This window comes from Orbicella franksi, chromosome 2 (genome assembly GCF_964199315.1).
Source record: "Orbicella franksi chromosome 2, jaOrbFran1.1, whole genome shotgun sequence".
NCBI lineage: Eukaryota > Metazoa > Cnidaria > Anthozoa > Scleractinia > Merulinidae > Orbicella > Orbicella franksi.
The window spans coordinates 24,286,654-24,311,165 of NC_138146.1; the positions used below are offsets into that span (position 1 = coordinate 24,286,654).

Consider the following 24,512-nt stretch of genomic DNA (forward strand, 5'->3'; position numbering starts at 1 on the left):
TTTTTTTTTTTCAAAATTTCCAACGAGCACCCCCGTCCTTTTTTCTCTTTTTTCGAATTTTCTTTGTTACATTTAATAGCTCACTGATAGACACGGCCGAAAGCTTGAGTTCCCCTGACGGCTACAGTCCTGTTGTTGCATTGTTCCCTCCCAAAATGGCTCAACCAATCGACCATATTGCATCTAATTTTTTATAATTATTTCACGACAACTTTTTGTATCGTTTAAGAATTACTCATTTTTTAAATGATTGGACAGGGGGGGGGGGGGGGTCATGGACTGAGAAGCCCGTTTTCTGGGATGGACACGCCCATGACGGTTCTGTCTTCGTGTGCCGGTGCATAAGAACCGATACAAAAGAAAGAAAGACTGCTAGACAAAGACAATACAATGGTGATTGCCTCGGCATGTCAGTACAAAAGGACTTAATCCTCTCCTAACCTTAAGATAAGTTTCTTGTAAGTCGCTGTTGGACATAAAGGATGAATTTTGTAACCGAACAGTGAATGATCAATCTGTTTTAACAAGGTCTTACGCTCGTGCTTGCGCTTGTGCTTGCTCTTGCGCTTTCACTTGCGCTTGCGCTTGTGTTTGCGCTCGTGCTTGTGCTTTTGCTTGCACTTGCGCTTGTGCTTAAAATAACATCTTAATCGAAAATTCTTTCTTTTTTCCGCGTAGTACTTTCAAAGCCTCAGCGTGTAAAATCACTCAGGGAAAAACAAAAGACGACGGCACCATAGGACCCTCCCCTGGTTTGAATATCGGCGATATTTCGAGCAAAAACTTCAAGTCCATTTTAGTATCAAGTTAACTTTTCAATTTCACTCCTTGAAGTTTGCTTTCAGCTCCTTTCCCTTCTATCGAAGATAATCCTTTCCAATTCGTACATTTCGAACCTGCCACGTGCGAAACTACTCAGAGACCATTTGAAGGGTTTCTTTTAAACATCCGCGACAATGTTCGAAACCTAATTATACACTCTGCTGGCAAGATATTTTTGCGAGTGACATTCTTACGCAGGTCTTCTTTTCATGTATTTTCTAAACCAACCAACGACCCAAGGGAAAGTGCAGCCTAGAATTACTCTTAAGCCCGCAAGCACGCGAGAGTACTAACGGTTTCAGGTTGACAATTTATTAAGCGACACCGTATTTGCGTAAGCATCACAACGAACAAGCTGAGATTTCATTCTTTTATACCGGACGTTTGATTGGCTGGATTTGAAAATGTTGGAATCTATCGTTTCAATTTTGTCGTCTGATTGGTTTTCATTGTCTGGGTGGCCCCCATTTCAGTTAAGGCACTGTAACTGGTTTCCCAGGGACCAAAAATTTAGTCATTTGTTATAAAGCTCAACGAAGACGAGCGGTCGTAGAGGCGGTCTTCGGTCAAGTGCCGTCAACATTCGCGGGTAACATTGCACTGTTACCCTCAGTCGTCAGGGATTTACGATGTTGCCCGCTCAGAGACGTTTGGTGAGAGTTCAACCGAGTTCAACTTTTCGGCTGCGCTTGTAAATAGCCAACTGGTCTGCCTCCCGCCAGTTGGGATTCTTAATCTAGTTATGTTTATTTGAATATTTATTTATCATTGTTTGTTTTCATGGGTCCTGAAAAGCCCCAATGGGGAGTGGCCAATTACGTATACATACATACATACATACACACACACACACACACACACACACACACACACACACACACACACACATACACACACACACACACACACACACATACATACATACATACATGTATTGTTAAATGTGACATGTCATGTGACCTCGAAGAATCATGACAGCGCGCGCTGTTGGGGAAAAAATTCCAGCTATATGACAAGTGACGTTATGTTCTACGATACCATCGCCGCATGGTAGTTTGGGAATAAAAGGGTCGAAAGTCTGCATACTGATGTAGGAATGCTTCAAAAAAAGTTTCCGAATTTTTTTTTTTTTTTTTTTTTTTACTATTGCATACAATACTAACATTACTTACACTACTAAGACTTCTTACAATACTAACATTACCTACAATACTTATATTACTTACAGTACTAATATCACTTACGCCACCACTGACATTACTTACAATACGACCGTTACTTACACTACGATTACTACTAACACTACGATTACGCAGAACAACTACTACAGATGCTCTGCCTACACAACTGATAATACAAATCTTGCTCTACATTGTACTCTAATTACACAATTACTTTTTGTGTTAACAAGATACTTTATATAAAATTACAATACAGGTATTTCAATTATCATAAATGTACATATAAGTTTACATAATTTACATAGTTCCATATGATAGAAAGAAAAGAAAACAAACAAGCAAGCAGCGCTCACTCCTTTACAAAAAAATTGGATTGTTATTCAAAACAAGGTTCCATTTTCCCTGCCGAAAATGTTTTAAACTTAAGAGTGCCTGCCTGTAAAAATCAGACAAATTCTTAATTTCGCGGCAAGGGTCGAAAATTCGATTTCGCTCATATTCTTATGGTAGATATGCTAAGGCATGACAAAAACTAGTGGATAGTTTTTTTTTGGCAAAATATCCTTTTATTTCAAAGAAATATGCAAATTACCAAATTCCGTTAAAATCGTCATTTTACGCACCATTTTATTAAGCAAGTTTGAGAGCCTCGCGTGCAAAACCACATCATTCTTCCGTCTTTAAAACACTCAAATATTTTTGTGCAATGTTTAAATGTGTTCTGGGTTGATTTTAGGGAATGGTGCGTTGTCTTTTTGGGTGCAAAATGATTAAATTTCAAAGACATGTATTTTATTCACTTGAAAGTACTTCGTGAATATAATTAATTTTCACCATGTGCGAAACCTTCAAATGGATTAAGCTTCTGGTGGTTGAATCGCAGAAGAATGGTCTACAGATTCCTGTAAAAATGTCTTTGGGCAAATGATTGTGAGCGACGCGAGAGCTTTTCAAAGTACGTTAAAAATGTAAATATTTGACCATTCCCTCGTCAAATTTCAATTTACGGGTTAGACGTATATTTTAGCATGCGCCACATGACTTGACCTATAATAATAGACACAGAGCTGATAATTTCGAAATGTTCTAACCTTATTTGTTGTAAAAGGCAGGTCCAAAGCCGATTTGACGTGTTTCTAGTCGATCTTAGACTACGAGTAGTCCCTCTTTCGCTTAGTCCGTCGTGCGTGACGCGAAAGAAAACCGCGAGAAAAAAAATGGCCGCGCGAAATCCTGGAGGCGAGGAGCGCGCGAAAGGAGGGACTACCGCCTAAGCCCAAGAGTTTGAATTATGCGTTGCTCTCACAACGCAAAAATATGATTGGCTTATGTTAAGAGCGTTGACAACGTGTTGTCAACATTCGAGATACCTGTGACGTCTTCCAGGAATGTTTTGGAACCGGAGCAAATCGAAGCGTTGGAATCGCGCTTCGCAAGCCGTGATGTTCTTACGAATCTGCCAACAGGCTTTGGAAAGATTTAAATTTATACAGTGTTTTGCTTGGCAAAGCTTTCTGCCTCCAACCCGACTGCGAGCGTGTTAGTGATTTCGCCGCTCAACAGCATCGTCTAAGTCAGCGAATATAAATTCAATGAGCTTGGCCTTTCTGCCGTCCATTTGAAAGAATGAACCAGACTCTCACTTGAAACCGAACATTCACCTGAAAATTTCCGCTGCTATCGGCAAACATTTCACCGCAGTTGGATGATCTCCTATGTATAATGTATAATGTAAATTCTCGGTTGAAACTCTGTTGAAATTTTCGCAATAACTTTTAGACGCAGCGAAAATCGTTACAAGAGGCCTCTTTCGCCGTCTTCTTTTTAAAACTTCTTTGGCAGTTTCGCTGAACGAACACTGAACGAAGATATACTTCTCACGGCATATGTTTTTGCCTGGCTACTTGAAGAGTAGAGTAGAACAATTTTATTCATATCTCCCGGAGCTATTGATAACAGGCGAGAATAAGAGGACGTCAAGATGAGAAATCCTACACCGAAAAATCACTCGGCCGTGAAAGGGCAAACTCTTGGGCTTAGGCGGTAGTCCCTCCTTTCGCGCGCCTAGTCCCCAGGATTTCGCGCGGCCATTTTTTTCTCGCGAATTTCTTTCGCGTCACGCACGACGTACTAAGCGAAAGAGGGACTACTCGTAGTCTAAGTCGATCTCTCATCATTCGTCGCACATAATGCAGAAGTTTGCTTTTGTTTACACAAGGTTAACGTGCGATGTACATCGCCTACTGCCAACCTATTATTGGTCAAATACCATGAATCTGTGACCATCTTTCTGCGCATATGAACATCACTGCATCTAAGTCAAAAACAGCTGAGTCATTTGTAGATAGTTGCTTGCTTTGCACTACGCCAAAATATTACCGTTTGATCGATTGCTGACCATTGATGATAAGCGTGTCGGCGCAGCACAATCGTACAGCCGTTATTTGTTCGTCACGCAGTGCTGTCACGGCATATGCTGCACATTTTGATCTATTTTGTATAGAGCACTCTTAGGATAAGCGAAACAATTTAATCGTTGTTCATCTGTTTGTTCATATATATAATAATAGGTGTATATTTATATAATCGTAATCTATAGTGTACCTGGCGTCGGTCCAAATTACGTTTGTTGTACGTTCTGATGTTTCAGACAACAGCTGATAAAGCTAGTGCCTGTACCCTCTAGAATTTTAAAAAAAATCGCCATAAACAAATTATGGATCAATGAAGCAAGAACTAGCTGAAATAAAAGTAAGAAATCACACTGGTCTAATTCGTGAGAAAAACAGACTAAATTTAATTAGTAATTACGTGAGTAAATAGCCCTGGCCATGCCATTTTATTTGGCGTATTTTGTTTGCTTAGTGGCGAGGCATTGGTATGTTTGTAACAGAAAATAGAGGACTGTTGTCAATACAGTCCAAAATGCCAGTAAAATATTGTAAATAAAACACCTATTGACCGGTTACTTCCGCGGCCACCATTTGGTCATTCCGATAAGGGTTTCATTATTGTCTTTACCCCTATTAATGATTGTCTTGAATTGACTCCATGTTCACCAAGAAATTTATAACCCGATAGTGAAAAATTAAATATTCAAGGTACACCAACCTCTATTTAAGCGGCTAGCTCCATTCAGCGTTCACCACCCATTTCCCCAAGGGTAGCCCACTGTATTACATGTAAACCAAAAATAATTGCACAGCGCGAAAAGACCTAGGTATGAGTTTAGCGTTACAGTATTACACAGGGCATGTAGGTAGCGGTGGTCGAGTAAAAGATAACAACAGGGGCAATGGTAAACTATTCATTCTTTTCATTTCTTAATTTAATCTCTTCTTACTCAACACGAGTGTGTGCTCCCAGTGGTTGCAAGCCTTACGGAGCCTTACGTATTAGGATAGAAATTGTCCTACCCCTACCCCTAAAATGGGATGACAGCATTGCGTGACGAACAAGGAACCGTTGCAAGCAAGGATTCAAGCCATCAAACCATGATGATCAAACGTAATATTTTGGTGTAGTGCAAAGCAAGCAACTATCTACAAATGACTTAGCCGTTTTTGACTTAGATGCAGTGGTGATCATATGTGTCGAAAGAGGGTCACAGATTCATGGTATTAGACCATAATAAGTTGACAGTTGGCGATGTACATCGGACGTTATGTAAACAAAAGAAAACTTCTGCTTTTTGTGCGACGAATGGTGAGAGCAACATGTCAAATCGGCTTTGGACCTGCCTTTTACTGCAAATGAGGTTAGAACATTTCGAAATCATCAGCTCTGTGTCTATTTCAACTTAACATAGGTCAAGTCATGTGGCGCATGCTAAACTATACGTCTAACCCGTAAATTGAAATTTGACGAGGGAATGGTCAAATATTTGCATTTTCAACTTACTTTGAAAAGCTCTCGCGTCGCTCACAATTATTTGCCCAAAGAAATTTTTACAGGAATCTGTAGACCATTCTTCTGCGATTCAACCACCAGAAGCTTAATCCATTTGAAAGTTTCGCACATGGTGAAAATTAATTATATTCACGAAGTACTTTTAAGTGAATAAAATATATGTCTTTGAAATTTAATCATTTTGCACCCAAAAAGACAACGCAACATTCCCTAAAATCAACCCAGTACACATTTGAACATTGCACAAAAATATTTGAGTGTTTTAAAGACGGAAGAATGATGTGGTTTTGCATGCGAGGCTCTCAAATTTGTTTAATAAAATGGTGCGTGAAATGACGATTTTAACGGAACGTGGTAATTTGCATATTTCTTTGAAATAAAAGGATATTTTGCCAAAAAAACTATCCAGTAGTTTCTGTCATGCCCTAGCCTATCTACCATGAAAATATGAGCGAAATCGAATTTTCGACCCTTGCCGAGTTATTTTCCATTTTTACGGACAGGGACTCTTAAGATGCTTTGAGAGGCTATAAGCTTTTCAATTTCATATTTTCTCTTGACCACATCTTCGAAAGGCAAAAAGAGAGGGATTTGTTTATTTTTGCGGCAATTCCATAAATAAATTTTACCTAAAATGATAAAGTAGTTGAGCAGGTTAGTTCTCTGATCTAATATTCCTAATATAATGTTAATATATTCCAGTTTTATTTGCTCCCTGGTTACTGTCAACCGAAAGTTTTCAAATTTAGTCGAAAATTCTGTTGAGAAGGAGCATCGATAAAAGAAATGTTCTAATGTTTCTCGAGAGGTTTGACAAAACGTGCAAAGATCACTTTGAATCCTTCCGATTTTTGCTAATCGGGTATTCAAAAACAAAATGTCGTTTGAAATTTTGAACTGAAAACATTGTACAAATGTGTCAAGAGCAACTGATTTTGCCAGTACAAACGCTTTTCGACTCTCTTCTTCACTTAGGTTAAAATCTGACATTAGTTTATTTAACCCTCTTGAATGTTTGGCTTTTTCTTGAATGAGAAAAGCATAAAAGTTTCTACTCTTGCTCGAGAGAGGATCAAAATCTTTGTTACCACATTTTAACTCAAGTGTATTTAAAACGTTTCTATCGACGATGAGATTCCTTAAATGCTTTGGCACAGAGCAACGAACAGCAGACCACTTCAAGTAATTTGAGCCTATTAGTCCCTTGTCCTTTGCTATGTTAAAGGATTCAACATTGTTTCGAGAATACATGTGATCGCTGATAAAAATTATCCCAACATTCATATAGTTATGATAACAGATCGGTTTGCCGTCTATCTTTATATTACAATTATTCCAAATTATAGAGTCAAAAGCGTTAGAATCCGTTCAAAAATTTGCACGAAATTCAGACCACCACTGCAGCATTTCGAAATAAAAAATCAAATTAATATGATAGTCATTAATATTATAGTTGCAGTGAAAAAGGAAAAAACCACCATAAGGTTTGAGCAAATGTCTAAAATAGCTTTTCCATGGAGACGGTTCAGGATTAAAAATTTTCGAAATCCATGCTAATCTAAGAGACTTAATTGAAGTCTCTAGATCAGTGAGATTTAACCCACCATAGTCAGAACAATCAATTGTAGTTCTTCTGGTTATTTTATCAGGCCCTTTTCAGAAGAATTTATATATTATCGTTTGAATCAGTGATATAAATTCCGAGGGAGGTGAGAGGATAGAAAATATATATACCAATTTAGGGAGAAGAAGACTTTTAATGATTGATACTTTACCAAATAAAGAGAGACCTCTACAGCTCCACTGATGTATTTGTTTTTTAATTTCGGTAATCTTGTCGTAAAAATTTTCCTGAAAAGACACTTCTTTGTTATAACTGCAGTGTACCCCAAGAGCTTTTACGCTTTTACACCATTTTAAAGATAAGGGTCTCTCGGGGCTGTCACGACACGAACCAATCCACATTGCCTCTGTTTTAGTATAATTAACCTTTAAGCCTGATAGTTTTCCAAAACGATCAAGTAATTTAAAGAGATTTTGTGCGGATGTTAAATCAGCTAAAAAGGCAGTGAGGTCGTCTGCATATCGGACAAGTTTCCATTCCTCTAACTCTAATTTAATTCCTTTAATATCGATACTAGTTCGGATTGCAGCAGCTAAAGTCTCAATTGCGATCACAAATAGGTATGGCGACAGAGGATCCCCTTGCCTAACACCTCTGCTTAACTCAAAATTAGTAGAAAAAGATCCATTGTTTATAATGCAACTGGGTACATTACTATAAAATGTTTTCACCCGTCTTACAAGACTGTGACTAAAGCCGAAAATTTCTAAGCATTTAAACATAAAATTCCATTCAAGGCTGTCGAATGCCTTTTCAAAATCTATGAATAATAATATACCCGGAATATCGAATGTTTTAGTGTATTCCATGACATCTAGAATTGATCTAGCTGCTTCCCCTATGTATCGACCTGAAACATATCCAGTCTGATTGCTGTGGATTATCTCTGGTAAAATTTTAGTAATTCGTGTTGCTATTACTTTGGATGCTATTTTAGTGTCAACATTGATGAGAGAAATCGGTCTCCAGTTTTCAAGACGGGTTCTGTCTTTACCTGTTTTTTCGATAAGTGTAATGACCCCTTGCCTTTGTGAGTTAGACATTTCTCCCTCTTCATAAGCCTCGTTAAAGCTTTCGACCACCATTTCACCGATTGATGACCAAAAGACATTATAAAATTCAATTGGCAGACCATCATTTCCAGGAGTCTTACCTAGTTGGAAAGTTTTGATAATGTTTTGGCATTCTTCAATTGTTATTTTTCCTTCGCATTTCTCACTTGCTTCCCGTGATAGCTTTGATAAATCTGGATTTTCAAAGAAGATTGCTGCATCTGGAGTGTTTAACCTTGTTTTGGAACTGCTGTACAGCTTAGTGTAAAATTGCTTTTGTGCGTTCATTATCGAGAGTGGATCGGTAGAGATAACTCCACTAATGTATAATTTTCTAATATGTTTCTTAATATGGTTACGTTTCTCCAAATTTAAAAAATATTTACTATTCTTTTCTCCGTGTTCGTGCCATCGTGCCCTTGCCCGTATAATTAAACCTTCAACTTTTTTGTCATACATCAATTCAAGTTCGCTTTTATATCTTTCCATTGTTATTCGCGTATTGTCACAGGGATTATCTTGAAAGGCAGCTAATGATTGTTGATATTTGTTAGTTAATTCTCTTTCACGTTTTTGTCGAATTTGCGATAAACGCTTTGAGAAAATAATAGAATCGGTTCTAATATTAAATTTTATCCAATCCCAAATTGATCTTCGGTCTTTGAGATCCTTTGCTTCCTCAAGCCAAATAGGCAATTTATCATTGATCATCTTTTTATGTTCTTCATTCGCCAATAGCGTCGTATTCAACTTCCAATAGCCAGGACCTCTGTTCTTTTCCTTAATTTCTTCGAGTTCTACTAATACTGCAGAATGGTCTGATTTGATTGAGGGCAAAATATCCACATTTGTAACTAAATCATACAGTTTATCCGAGATCAACCAGTAATCTAATCTACAAAATACAAAAGGAGAACAGCGACCCCAAGTGAAACTTTGTTGATTTGGATTTTTTATACGCCAAATGTCATGGAGACTGAACTCATCTTAAATTTCTTCAATAGATTTTACGACGTGCCTCCAGGTAATTTGAATTCCACCTTTTTTATCCAGATTAATATTCAATGGACAATTAAAATCACCTCCCATAATTATGTCCTCTTCATTTCCGAAGTCATTGGTTCTTAATAGGTTTGATAGTTTATGATAAAATTGAACAGCTTCTGCATCTTTATTGGGCCCGTAGATATTTGCAATTGTATCATTTTCCTCTTTGATCAAAGCTTTAAACAACAAAAGTCTTCCACTTGAATCTGTCTGAGACAACATTATATCAATGTCAAAGCCGTTCTTTATAAGCACCGCGACACCTGGCGTTTGTACTCCCATGAGAAAATAATACCTCTTCAACCCATTCTTTTTTCTACTGAGCCTCACGCTCCTTGGTGGAATGCGTTTCTTGTAAAAATATCAAATCGGCTTTTTGTTTTCTGCACCAGGAAAATATGCTCTTCCTTTTTTAAAATTACTTAGGCCTCTCACGTTAAAGGATAATAATTTAATTGTATCAGGCTTCGAGTTTTGTTTATTCAGCATTTTAACTATATACGGGAGGTTGTTTCATTGCCTGGAGTAACTGCCGCTTTTTTTAAATACAATGATGTTAGAGATAATTTTTTAATATGCATGGTATCATTTTAAAAGTAGAGATTATTGCATCCACCAGTAAAGTGCTCCGCGCAGTGCAAGCAAGAACAAAAATCAACACACACACAATGACAAAAACACACATACATATAAACGAAAGCGTACTTACCATCCGGTGGTTGCAATGCACTCCCGTCGGGATCTCCACATAAAGGCGATTATCACTCGAATTGAACTAGCGTACTTATACTCAATCTTATACTTAAAGAAGAAAGCTAAAATAAAGCCAAAAGAGTATTCTAGCTCTTAGAGCTTGACATACACTGCAGTAGTACCCTGGTAATGTTCTTACAATAACTATACATGAGATGTTAATATCGGTGTTAATAAATCTGAACTCGAATTAATAACTAGCGTAACGAACAAACTCACTATTCAATATCAGAATGTTAACAGCGAGATAACCTAGATCAATAACAGTGGAAGATAATTAAGCTAAATATTAATAAACGTCAAAGCGTAGACATGTTCCTCCGTCAGTAGATCGATTTCAAAAACAAAGAAATAAGAAAGTTGAACTTATTTACTCATCCGGAAGCTTGAAAGACTTTTTAATTTTGAGCAGTTTCGATCCTTGAACAAAGTTTGTGCCGGTACCGACCAAGGTATGAATGTAAATTCGACATCACTTCTTTCTTTGATCCCCTTGAGATAGTCTTTTCGAAGCTTTGCTGGGTCTTTACGGACGTTCTTTGAGACATCATCAGAAATAAAAATCTGACTGTCCAGAAAGGGATTGTCCTTCAAAGCATTTGTGGCGACTTTAAGAATTTGAACGTTGTCAGCGGAATACCTCAAAAGATAGATATGAATCGGCCTAACCGTAGAGGTGTTTGCCTTCGTGGCTCGTTGGTTGACATTCGTTCGATGGGCCCTCATCACCTCAATGTTTTGAAGTTGCAAGTGTCTCTCGAAGAATTCAACCCTTAGGAAATCTTCTAAGGAATTGTGTACGGCTTCTGCACCTTCCTTGAGACCCCAGATAACAATGTTATTTCTCTTCGACCTATTTTCCAGGTCCTCCATCTTTTTATAAACTGACGCTAATTCTTCACGGCTCGCTTTGCGAGTCAGCTCATTATCAACATCTATCATTTCCGCGTCCAGTGAGCGGTAGCTGTCTTTCAGGGCATCAACGTCGGCAGCTGTTTTTCTTTGTGAACTCTCTAAACTAGATAATTTTTCAAGGATACTATTCAACTTTGTTTCTTGTAAGTCTCTTGACTTGAGTAAGTCGTCCATTTGGCAAGGACGGCGTCCAGCTTGTTTGAGATTGAGTCAGTATTGGACATTTGTAAGGTTTTAGATCTGGTTCTCACATTCATATAGAACGTTTATCGAGCTTAGAAGATCGTCATCCGTCGAGAAAATGAGATTGACCAACTTCAAAGTGGAGAGCTCGAACTCGTGTGTCCTACCTGCGTCGCGTCATCACGTGACCTCCCCAAAAAAGTTTCAGAATTACAATCAAATTACAATCAAATTTAACAGTGGAAAATGTGTCGAAGAAGAGATTTGTTCTTTATAAACGTTTATGAAGACAAAGTATGTGGGAAACTTTCCCCACCCGTTGTTGTATTTCAGGTGCCAGTAAGAACACTGAAATGAATGACATTATAGCTCTCGGTTTGTATTGCACGGTTCTTTTTTTACCGTTTTCGTTTAAGGGTTTGAAGGTTTTTTTTTTCAGTCGACAACTCGTTGTGACAGAAAATATGGGAACCAAGTCGATCGATTTCTTATAAAAAGCCCCTCCCAGGCCCTCATTTCATCAATTCTTAGACAAAAAGGGATAAATATCTTAGCTTTGGATGTCTTGGCTGCCGCAAATGCCACGGATCAACAATTCAGTAAGAATAAGTGGATTTACGTTTCGCGCGATAGCGGTTTTCTTGTCTTCCTCGGTCGTGGTTTTGACAACTAACACTTGCCCTAATTCTCGCTATCGTGCGAAAACCGAATGATTATACATGATCCAACAAAAGTTGATCTGCAGGTGAATATATGAATGATACATTTGAACTGCGGTGAAAGAGGCGAAGACATGACTGATCATCGCAGTTATATACAGATTTAAAGCAGCTGTCAAATTAAAGCCTGTAATGACCTCTGCGATACCGGTGCAGTGCTCCACCAACTGAGCTATCAAACCAACTGGGAGCTTCGCCGTAGATGGGGAAGAATGCAAGTGAATATATGAAATATCATATATTTGAACTGCGGAGGAAGAGATGAAGACATGATTGATTATCGCAGTTATATATACAACTTAGCAGTTGTGAAATTATAGTCTGAACGGGATTCGAACCTACGACCCATGACTTTTTTCAGGCTTTAATTTCACATCAGCTTAAGTTATGTATATAACTGCGACGACAATCATGTCTTCAAAAGTTAATCTATAGTGAAAAGGCTATTCCGTTACAAAAGAAATAATGGACCTCTTTTTTTATTAGATCACACATTTCAACGTCGCTTGGAAGATCTCAGTGAAGATGTCATCCGTCAACTCAAGTCAAGACTAAAAGGCGACCACGGTGCTACGAAACTTATTTATAAATCATTTGGAGTCCCTTTTCAGGGATCGATCAATATTTTCAAATTATTTCGTTACACTTCTGTGAAGTTATTTAAAGACGTTCTTGAGGCCTTACAGCTGTATGACCTTGTAGAATTGCTGGAGAAACCGGAGAAACAGCAACCTGTCAGATCGTTACGATCTGCTCTTCCTCTACAAGAGATAGAGAAACTGAGGAAAACTACTGATCCTCGTCCCACAACATATCATAGTAATGTTGCTGTTCTGATTATTACTGGCGAAAAGAATTCTTTTTCAGAAGGGATTGAGAGGTTTTTTAAAGGTTTCGGCTCAAAGAGCGATGTAACTGTATTTGAATGGAAAACACCGGCTGACGACGAGTTGAAATCACGGCTATCACCGCCAGAAAGACTGGATGAAAGAGAGAGGCGAAGGAAGATACGGGAGATACGGAAGGAAATGGCGACCAATGAGACAGCTGTGTCAGCGGTCATGGAGAGGTGGATACACAACCAAGGTTGGTGAGAATGAAAATAAAATATTATCTAATTTATATTAGCCTGACCTTGCCTCTAACGTGATTTCGTTATATTTGACTAACATCAAGAGTTTCCATTTCTTTCATCCCAAGATAAATCTGATGGTGTTTAGTTTTGTGAACAAGGAGGGTGGAGTATAGGTGTAAAATTGGTTGTTAGCCTGCGTAGCTTGGCGGTTTTTAAGCAATTTAAGTGCGCTAAGATAACGAGCGCCAAGCCGCGTTAACGAGCGGCGAACTGCCAAGCTACGTAGGCTAAGTGGTTAAAAATTCGTAATATCCTAGTAAGTGTTGGAGAATAAACGAGCAAGAGTAGTACAGTCTGGGATTGGGATGGATTATCATTCTTAGGGATAAAATGAAGAAACAATTATTGGATGAGTTTTTTTGTGATATCCGGTATAATCAAGGTCGAGGTAAGTGATAACACTAACCGAGACCTTGATTATTTCGGATATCACAAAAACCGAATCTAATAATTGTTTTATTATACAATGTTTTAAAAAAAATAACGACAAACGCATTATCGCACCGAACACAGTTTATTTTCGTCAAACCATGTTCTTACTTCGCTGTCCGTGAACTTGACATTGCTCTTGAAAATCATGCATTGCGCGCGCAACCTGTAGATCATTCACTAATCTGCTAGCAGATTAGTGAATAATCTGTAGGTTGCGCTGTTTCCCAGAATTAACTGTAGGCTTTCAGCCAATGAGAAGATAGATAGTGACTACAGTGTATAACAATAGCAGATATTTGAGATGGGCAAAGAAAAAAAACGATACCAATGTCCAACTTTCGTTTAAAAGGAAACTTTCCAAGCTTTTGCGCTAGCCTGGCGTGTTCCTCACTTTTTGGTAACATTTCTCACCGTGTCTGAAGAACGTGGTGCCTTTGCAATCATTTACTCCCCATCTCCGGTTACACACCTAACGTAATCAATGAGAAGCCATATTTATCATGCCATGAAATGTCTTTGAAAACGTCGATTTCCCCGTGCTCACGGAAGTTTGGACCGAGCGCATGTGGGCAGTTTTTCCCGACCTGCTCACAGTAACCCGTCCGATCCTACAAAACGCTCGCTAATCTCCCTATGTTGTTTTCTTTTCATTTAGCACTGCGGTACCTTCGCAACAGTATTAAGAAAGACAGCTGATCTTTGTTCTTTTTGTACCATTTTTCTTTAGGAAACCTTTCATTGTTTGCCTTAATTGGAGCCGAGACGGTCACGACGTTTGGGGCTATCGATTTTATTGGAGGGCCAATGAAAAAACTGGTCTCCGGAATTCCAGACAAAATTAAATTTGTTATGGGGAGCTCGAACCCAATCAGTATCCCAGAACCTTCAGAGAGCCTCGTGTTAATCGCTCCTTTTGGCGAATTCAGGATCCTTGAACGTCTGATGCTGGATATTCTTGACAAGCGCTGGCAGACGCTGGACCTGATATCAATGATGGAAGAGTTTAAAAGGTCTGTGAATGAAGAGTCTAACAGGACTGAGATTCGGCAGGAATTGTTAACCCCGTTTCCGCTAAGTCCTAAAATGGTATTAGTAAAAGACAGTTTGTCGTCTCGTCCAAGATTTCAAAAAGAGCAGGAACTGACTGACTGTGCGTAAGTTAATTTTCTTGATAGTTCTTTATCTCACACAGCTTTAAGTGATCTTATTGGTGGAAATTTCCTGGTTTTCAAAAAGCAAGAAAAAAAGAACCAAAAAAAATAACGTGGAAGGTATGTAAGGTATGGTACATCATTAACTTTAAAAGGTGTTGGTAGTTAACTCATTCTTAACTCTTTCGTCTGCCTGACCGACAGACACCGTGTCGGTCTAACTTGTGGTCATAAGGACTTGATGCCAAAGGTCTGAAAATCACCTCCACCCTCCCTCCTGCTTTGAGCACCTCTGGGTCCGTCATTGAGTGCTTGGTTCTGACATGAAACTAACACTCGAAACATTTTTTTACGATAACTGCAGAAATTCTCGGGCGCTCATTGGCTAATTTTCATTGTCAATAAGCGGACAAACACATGAATTTATAATTTATGCGATGTGGCAACGAGCGAGAGCGGACAATTTGACAGTTTGTTATCGTAGAAAATAAATTGACGTCAGTTTTTCATGCTTCTGTCCTGTAATTGACAATGAATTTGGTCATAACATTGTCAAAGTGTGTCTGCGGATCCACTCGGCTATCGCCTCGTGGATCCACAGCTACTTTGACAGTGCTATGATGTAATTCAAGATCAATAACAAGACAGACGCCTCAAAAACTGACGTCAATTTCTTAAACTTTTTGTGGAATTATACTTGGTCACAAACTCACGATTGACTGTAACACAGACGATGAAAGGCTCAGAATCGTTTTCTTGTATCCAGGATTTTGAAAAGTTTTTATCACAGGTAAATGATGTGATTTTCTAGCTGTTAGTGTATATGTTCGTGTTAAGTCTAGACGTGGCCAATGATACCTTGGCGGTGTAGAAGGGTATGAAGGAGTCACGGTTTAACTGATAGCTGAGTCCACACTACTTCAGAGAAATTTGAAAACGATGTTTTCACTCTGAAAACGCTTAAAATGTTTTCCGTCCACTCGCACTGCCCCGGAGAAATTTAAAATCACTGGTCATTTTGGATTTGCGTTTGAGGAAAATTCGGTCAGGGGAATCATATGATCGTGTCGTGATCGTTTTTGAAAAGCTCCGTTTTCAAAATGTTTTACCTCCACACTAAAACAAAAACCTTGATTTTCAAATTCCTCCGGGTTGAGAAGCGTTTTGAAAAGCTCCGTTTTGGTGACGGATTAGTGTGGACTGTAGGCCTAACTGTAGAAATAAAGCTGCGTTTTCAAATATCTCCGGCGTAGTGTGGACGAGGCCTAATGTAATGCACAGCAAATTGTATTTTTTCTTGTGCGGCAACAGACTGGTGATGTGTTTGATATGACTCAGAGCACGCTTTTGAAATGACATTGTCCCGGATGATCGTGTTTTATTTACTACTGCTGTGAATTTGCTAATATTATCCTGCAAAAGAAAGAAGAAAACGCCAAGGACGATGAATCGAAAACAAACACAAACAAACACAAACAAACAAACCAACCAAAACAAAAATTTTCCACCAGCCTGTCAATTTTGATCTCTTGCCATCCTGTCACAAAATCAAAATGATGAACTGCTATCCACTTCCACACTTGAGATGCTGTACTTTTTTCCCCAAAAGCTTGTTCTTTTCAATTTTACTGTGTAGGATCTTTTTATCCAATTTAGTTGTATCATTAGTGCTAGTAGCATTTGGCAATGTGATATCGATATTAAAAAAGGCGAGCTTTCGATAATCAGAAGGGACATTATGCCTTTAATTGTCAATTTTAGGTCTAGTGTCGCAAAATTTAGTTAGTTAGTTATTTGTTCTGTTTCATTTAGTTATTTGCTGTTAGGCGCATGGAGTTGAGAAATACGCCCTTTAAAAATGTAAATGTTATTATTATTATAGTACTATTAAAATAATACTTCGTTCACTTGAAGCGATTAACAAAACATAAGCTTCGATCTCTAAAATGTCACTTAATTAATCAAGTACGCTAGAGAAATACACTTAGAGATGAAAGATAAGAAACTTAAGACAATTTCTCTTTGAATAAAATATTCGTTGTATCTATTTATGCATTTATTACTAGAAAGCGACCTGCCGGAGGAAAACAAAACAGACAAAAAAACAAAGCACGAATCACAAGTTCAGGTTATATTGCCCCCGCTGGCCACCACTATCAAGAAATGAAACACTGTCGTCATTTGCAGTGCTTAATGATTCCTTGGCTCTTCAATGTGACTTCTTTAACATTTCTCGTCTGGTTTGCTGCTTTAGTAATCACTGACGCATTTAGAACTTACTGGAGTGAGTGTTATCTACAATCCAAACCAGTAAATTTGAATAGCTGTAATAGGAACCTTCACAAAATAAAGTTTAATTTAATTCTGTACCTTAAAGCTCCTCAAACTACGACCAAATTATCGAAAACTCAAGGGTGCTCTTGTTTTTTGTTTTGTTTTTACAACTGAATAAACAGGAAAATAATTGATCACACCCGCGAAAGGTTCTCATGGCAGACTCTGAACAAGGTGCGAGTCATATTCCTTTCTGTTTTTAAAGCTTGAAAATGAACGCCTTTTCTTATGTAAAAACAACATCATAAAAGTAGCCATCAAGATTTATAGCATCCATGTATTCATCTCGTCTTGAAGGGTTAAATGTTCCCTAAAACACGTCAGAGCTAGGTCGTCAACAACAATAGTGCGTTCAATTTCTTCACAAATAGCCATTCTTCGCTTGGGGCGAGTGTTGCGATAGTAATGATAAAAATGGTGGTCTCAAGCCTCGTAAAAACGCCCTCGAACAAGCACATCTGTCTCTTCGTCAGGGCCTGTGGTTTCCCTGGAGGCGCATTTATTACCATTTGCCTTCCTTTGAACTTTAAACGTGGCGATGTAAGACGTTATATCAGTGTTTCCAGTCTTTTTAGGATCGATTTTTTCCCCATTAAAATCTTCATTTCTATCATTTTATCTCTTTCCGTGAACGTGCGCAACTGATCCAGGCTTTGTTCGAAGGAAAGCAGCTCTTCATAGTATATTTGACCATCACCTTGTTGATACGCCTTACACGGTTTCAGCCGTCTGCGAAGTAACTGCACAGGTCGTCGGAGCATCTTGGCAGCAGTGAGTTTATCTTAAGTAATCGCGTTCTTAACCAGGCGAATCACCTTCGCGGCATATTAATCCAATATTCGGTGTACGCCAGAATGAACGTATGTTTCATCTTGTCTTTGTAGGTCGTTAGAACCCTGCCATCTTTCGAGAGAGCAAGTTCCTTGCTTTGTAGCGGCTTGTAATGGTGGAAAATTCTTGTCGATTACTACGCAACATTTATAGGACTCGTTTTTCTGTTCTGTCTCTTGAAGAGATGAAGGCGTTTGACTTTTCATATTTGGACGCCTTTTAAGGCGAGGAAGCTTTAAAAAAACTCAGCAGTGAATTGCCGTTTTCACTGTTCAGTGATTTGAACAATGTTGCATAAAAAGAGCCTCATTTCGCCTGTTATGCGCCATCCCTTTGGGCGTTGCCCTTCTGAAAAAGAGATTGTAGAATAAGGAGTATTTATCATCGGGATTGTTCATTTAATAGGTCAAAAGTGGAACTTAAATCTATTAGTTTTGGCAGGAAGAGAAACAACATCTGCTGGGAAACCGCTGGAGTTTGGAAAGGTATTTTACCATGTCAACATACTTGAGCTGGCGTGCGCATACACGGTATACACGGCATTGAGTGGCCAGTGGGATGACTGGGCTTGGAATTGACGGAGCCATTACCTTTGCGGTCTGCCTAACTAAAACGATTACTACGGACTGTGCGGACTGCAGGTTGCAGACTTTTTAAGTGTATTGTTTGCGTTTTACAATGACCGATTACTCTCTTACATAATTGAATACACTCTTTTTATATAAGAACGTCTAATTTCGGAGCTGAGGCTGAACGTTCTTATATTTTTTTGCGATTTGAGGCTGATAATCAAGGCGCTTGGGATATCATCTTTAATATATTCAGCTTGGAACATCAATGTACCAAACGATATTGCCAGCAACGTCAAGAGAAGGCTGTTTTGTTTTCTGTGGAAAAATAAAAGGGACAAAATAAAAAGAGAGGGATTGTACCAGGATTATGACAACGGTGGGCTGCGTATGACAGACATCGAAACAATGATAAAAGCGTTAAGGTTAGCATGGATTCCGAGACTATTGCAAAATGGCCAATTAAATTGGCAATTTGCTCCAGATCATTTTTTAAGAACTTATGGAGGACTTCGGTTTCTTTTGACGTGTAATTATCACCTAAAGGACTTAGAAAATATGCCCCTATTTTACAAGGACATCCTACTGCATTTTCATGAACTGAAAACTCGATGGATGTGATGTGGGAGATACAATCTTATTTAATAATAAGAAAATTTGTATCGAATGTAAAACTTTTTTCTGGAAGGAATCATTCCTTCCAGAAAAAAGTTTCGTAAACCAGTGGTTTACGAAAGGCATTAAAAGAATAGTAAATCTTTTAGTTGAGAAGGGGGAAGTCCACCCCTTTCCAGTCTTTCAGCGCAAATATTCGTTGAGGAAAACTTCCTTCCTTGTCTATTACCAAGTTATTTCTGCTATTCCACGTCACCTCCTGACAAAAGTAAAATCCAAGGGTTTAACATCTGAAAGTATTAGTCATGAGGGCCCGGAATCCTTCCGTGTAACTGAAAATGTAGATATAAATTTGCTTAAGGCAAAGTCAAAAGACTTCTATAGGCTAATTATTAATCGGGAAAATAATGATCAGCATGGAGGTCCAAGGCGATGGAACAAAACTATTACAGAAGGCAAAACAAATTGGGGAAAGATATTCAGATCGGTTCGAAAAGTATGCAAGGAAAACAAGTTAAGAAAATTCCACTTCAAATGATTCATTCACAGAGTTGTTGTCACAAAGAAGGAACTGTTCCGATTTAACATCAAACCAGATAGCAATTGCGTTTATTGCGGGGAATCAGACTCCATAGATCATACCTTTATTGCGTGCCAGTTCACAAAATACTGTACTCAAGAAGTATTACAATGGTTTAATGTAAATAATTGTTCTAATTTCATTCTAAATGCTGAAAATGTTCTCTTTGGCTTTTTCTCTGCATCAACACTAACAAAGAAATTGAATTATACTCTTCTCTTCTTGCGCTATCATATTTATAAATGTAAGCTCCAAAATAGCTCACCACCACTACAGATCATTGATTTTATCAAATACAAGTATAAAATCGGAACGATTAATTAACGTTTTACAACGCAAAGTTCCTCTGATTTCAAATAACAATTAGGGAAATAGTGTAAATTAAAACACTTAGAATATATGTTTAGATTTGTCAAAAAATGCAACTAGTATCAGTGTTATTGTTATGTATTTGTTAAGTTCTTTTTGTGTGTGTGTGTGTGTGTGCAAAAGCAATAAAAATGTGAAAAGAAAAAAACATTCTCAAACTCATTAATTATTCAAGCAGCTCTTACCCAACCAGAGCATCTTATTCTGGTCAGGTGGATGGGTTTAGAAACCCAATGAAAAACGAGTTGAAAACCACGGCGTGTTTGGAAATAATTTCAAACACGGATGCAGATTTTCTTAATCTGCATATTATTGACGACTATTCAAAAATTGTCACAGAGCAGCAATTAGGTGATAGAATCACATTCACGTCTCAAAAAACGTATTCAAATGATAATTTAAACTAATTTTCTTTGTTGGAGAAGTAATTTCAAAAACTCGTGCCTCGGGTTTCATCAGGTTTCCAAACGCTCGAAAACAATAAAACCACTCGGCCGTTTCAAATGTTTCTCGCGTTTGGAAACCTGAGGAAACCCTCGCACTCGCTTTTGAAATAGTACGTGAATATTAAACTAGAACAGAAGCACACAGCAACATGGAATTAATATCAACTGAATACAGGTACGCTGACCTCTGAAGGCTTCATTATAAGTTAAAAGCAACTGCTCATAACAAAAACACGATTTCAAATCAACTTCTATCACAAGCTTTAAATTGTTTTTGGTTAAGTTTTGATTGTACGAGAAGAATGACATTCACAATTTCTGCAGCTTATTGCCAAGATCAAATTTAGTGATAAATACCATTACAGTACTGATCATCAAAACACCATCTAAAGTGTTAATCCAGAAGCCTTGTGATTCTTGGCTATTCTTTATACTTGCAATTTCTTTTAGGGCCAAAAGAACCAGATTTTGTTACTTATAAACATCAAATCCAAGATGGCGTCTCCTGCCTCGCGTGTTCGAATTCGGCTTGTTACTCTGTTTCAGTGACTTTTGAGGCCAGGCAGAATTTAATGACGTCTGTCACGGAGCAAGAGCTAAGGACTCCTAACAACAAAAAAGTAATTTAAAATTGGATTTTTAGGAAGATCAGGACCAGCAAAATACTTACTCATAGTTAACTATGACTTACTTAAGAAATGTTTCACTAAAAATCCGGCATCTTTTTTAGTATGCTTTAAAAACGTAGCTTTAAAATATTTTTATCTAACAGTCAGAGCTCCTAAAAGTGTTGTAAACTATAAAAAATTAACATTTTTACTTAATTTTAACTCTAGCTAGTTTGAAAAACGTGGAAAACATGAATTCAATAAAGGCAAGCAGTTCTCTATGCCACTTGAAACCACCAAGGTTAGACATTATGCCGTGATGCGTGTGTAAATACTGTTATTTGAAGAGAAAGTACCTTTAATTTTGTAATCCATTTAGTGGCATTTCCTGATAATCTATCTATGTACAGTATACCATTTCCGGGAAAATTGTTTTCAAAAAAGTTCATTTTGTGGAAGTGAATTTGATACTTGATATTTTTATTTTCTTCTTCTCCAAAAGGAGGGGGCTAACCACCCAATCCGACCACCCTTATATCTGCCCCTGTAGTCGTACAAAGAAGGGAAACTCAAACAGGCCCTGCATACAAGTGGGAGAGCTACTTAAAAAAAATTGGAGAGACAGATTCATTGAAGTTTTAGCTTGTGGCTTTGTTGTATAAATAAATTTGTCTGATTTCTCAGACAAGTGTTTGGTTTGTCTTATATTTGTACTTTGGCTAAATATGGCTTAAATTTCAAACTGTACTCGTCCTGCATATATCATATTTGTCGCACATTTGTTGTCTTTACAACCAGGACAAATATAACATCAGATTTAAAGCCAAATATGATCAAATCCATTATTTCGTCCAGTGGGAGCTTCTCGAAAACGCTCTTCAAACCGGACAAATCTGAAAACGCCGGCTTTGAGTTTTAATGTGGATAGGAAACAATTTCTAAACGGAGCTCTTTCGAAAACGACAGCGTCACGATAAAAATTTGACTTTCCTGGCTTAGTTTTCTTCAAGCACAAATCCAAAATGACCAGCGACTGTTTTCAAATTTCTTCGGCGTAGTTTGAAAACGCCGCTTTCAAATTTCTCCAGTGTTGTACGGACGGGACCTGAGATAAATGCTTTCCCTGACACACAATTGTACAAAGGAGCCATTTAACTTGAGTCTTAGTCGGCATGTCAGGGCTATGGTTTGAATGAGTTTTGACTGAGACGGGCGATGTATGTGTCTCAGACTTATCAGATTGAAAATTCTATGTTGTGGACAATTTCAGAAAATATATACTAAACGTTTTAAAAATACCTTAGAATTAGTTTTAGATATAAATTAGCAATGTAGACTTTTCAAATTCTTGTCTATTTAATCATTTTAATATAGCATTTTTAGTAAGTTTTTGACATTGTAAGTGCCTATTAAATATTCTACTTTGTAACTTTTGATATGTATTTTTATCAAATGAATAAAAACAAATGAATGAAACCATCATCATTTGGCGGTGTTTCACGCTTTGATTATGATGGCGGGAATTGTAAGTATGACTTACAAATATATATACTTGGGGAGAGGGTGTTTTGGAATGAGAATTTCTACTGATGAGTACTGTGGAAATACCGTCAGAAATCACTGAAACCAGCGAAAATGTTACCTTGAGTTGGAACTAGTCAGCGCTGGTTCAGAAGTGGTGCTTCCAACAGTCCGTGTATGGCGATACTGACTAAGTAAAGGTTTCTCCGCATTCTCAAGATCACTGAGTCGTTCCGCGTTGTTTTACGTTGTTTGTACGCTGGATTATGATCCAGGGAACTGAAACTGTGATCGGAAAATTTTTTTTTTGGATTTGGTTGAAAGGTTTTATGCTGTGGAAATACGGACTGAAATCTTGGAATCGGAGAAATTGTCAGTTTGAGGTGGAAAGGACAAGCGATGTCTTCGTTTTTTCGAAGCTGAGGTTTCGATGAAGAGCAAGTGGGTACTTTTCTGTCGATAGTTGATCTACGTGTAAATTTTTCACCGCTTTAGAGCGGGGCTCCGGCGGCCCGAAATGCCGCTAAGCGGAGCCCCATACTCATATAGGAAAGTACAGGAAACTCATGAATTGATTTTCTCATGGTTATCATGGCTAGCGGTATTGCTCGTGGGCGCGTACGCACGACGACGACGTTGGAGTCGCGCAAGATGACTAGAAACGTCGACGGTAAAATTATCAAAGTTTGAATAAATGCATGAGAAGCCTTGTGAGAAGCTCAATTACGTGCGGAAATCTTATTTGTCGTCCGCCAGTTTGAAACATTTGAAGGCGGAAAATGAGTGCGCATGCTCAGCGGTTTTTGAGACCTGTCGACGACGACGGAGTCGTGCAAGATGGCGGCCATACTCCAACTAATAGGTTGACAGAGACATGCAGCCTATGCAGCCTTGATTTACAGCGTACTTCATTGATATTGGATATCCTTGTTATGGTCAATTGACGCCTGTCGAAACAAGGTGTCCGCTGAACAGTATCTCGTGACCATATCGCGGGCTTAAGTTTAGAGCTCATCAAGGGTCACGTGTTTGTTAAAGTTGATCGCTGACCAAGTGCTAGTCTTTTCGGTTAGATCGTGGGCTCACGTCAGGTTAACTTGTTGTAAATAGTTGTTTGGGAGCCGGTTAAAGCTAACCCAGGATTAAAAGTTAACTTAAGAATAAATTTTTCTTGTATACAAACGTTTTTCACTACTTTTGTTTTGTGTAGTTTGAAATTATTTAAACTTAATCGAACAGCCCGGCTCAGGAGTTCCGCTTTTAGGCTCGGCTAAATCTATGTATTACAAATAATTTGTGTGTACATGTATTTTCCGCTGTTTCTCCGATGTTCAATGTTGAATTGTGCGAAGACCTGCAGTTGAAGTTTTTGATTACGACGAATTAAATCTAAATAAGCTTAATGCTTTTTGCGAGTGGTTTTAATGTAAGCTTATTTGTCACCACTTCGTTGATTATTTTTTTAGTTTCTACAATTTCTAATCTTAAATTCTGTGAAGTCTCAGAGCGGTACAGAGGTTTTGAACTTTTTTGAGTCTCACGGACAACAGCTAGATATAAATAAGACCTCTAAGTTTTAAAACTTGTTTTTGTTTCAAGCAAATGTAACGTCTGAGCTCATTTATTTTTAGGTAAGCTTACAAATGGTAACTTGACTTCTGCTTTTCCGTGATGAGTGTTTGCAATAGAACTGATGAATCAGTGATTCTCCTTGTT

The 24,512-nt window shown here is 38.1% G+C and overlaps 3 protein-coding genes across 3 annotated transcripts in view; all 3 read left to right on the forward strand.

The window, feature by feature from the left end:
* Positions 1-19,279, forward strand: part of LOC145478800 (uncharacterized) — an 83,981-nt gene extending 64,702 nt beyond the window's left edge. Inside the window, exons 6-7 of the mRNA XM_081456971.1 lie at positions 12,692-13,291; positions 14,500-19,279. Coding sequence (XP_081313097.1) covers positions 12,692-13,291; positions 14,500-14,930 — 1,031 coding nt within the window. The 3' untranslated portion in view covers positions 14,931-19,279. The remainder of the gene's footprint in view (positions 1-12,691; positions 13,292-14,499) is intronic.
* LOC145478802 (uncharacterized) overlaps positions 1-24,512 on the forward strand; it is a 210,952-nt gene that overhangs the window by 179,538 nt on the left and 6,902 nt on the right. The gene's annotated exons all lie outside the window — the stretch shown is intronic.
* Positions 8,991-24,512, forward strand: part of LOC145478832 (uncharacterized) — a gene marked incomplete at its 3' end in the record, with an annotated part of 117,481 nt that continues 101,959 nt past the window's right edge. Inside the window, exon 1 of the mRNA XM_081457012.1 lies at positions 8,991-9,078. The remainder of the gene's footprint in view (positions 9,079-24,512) is intronic.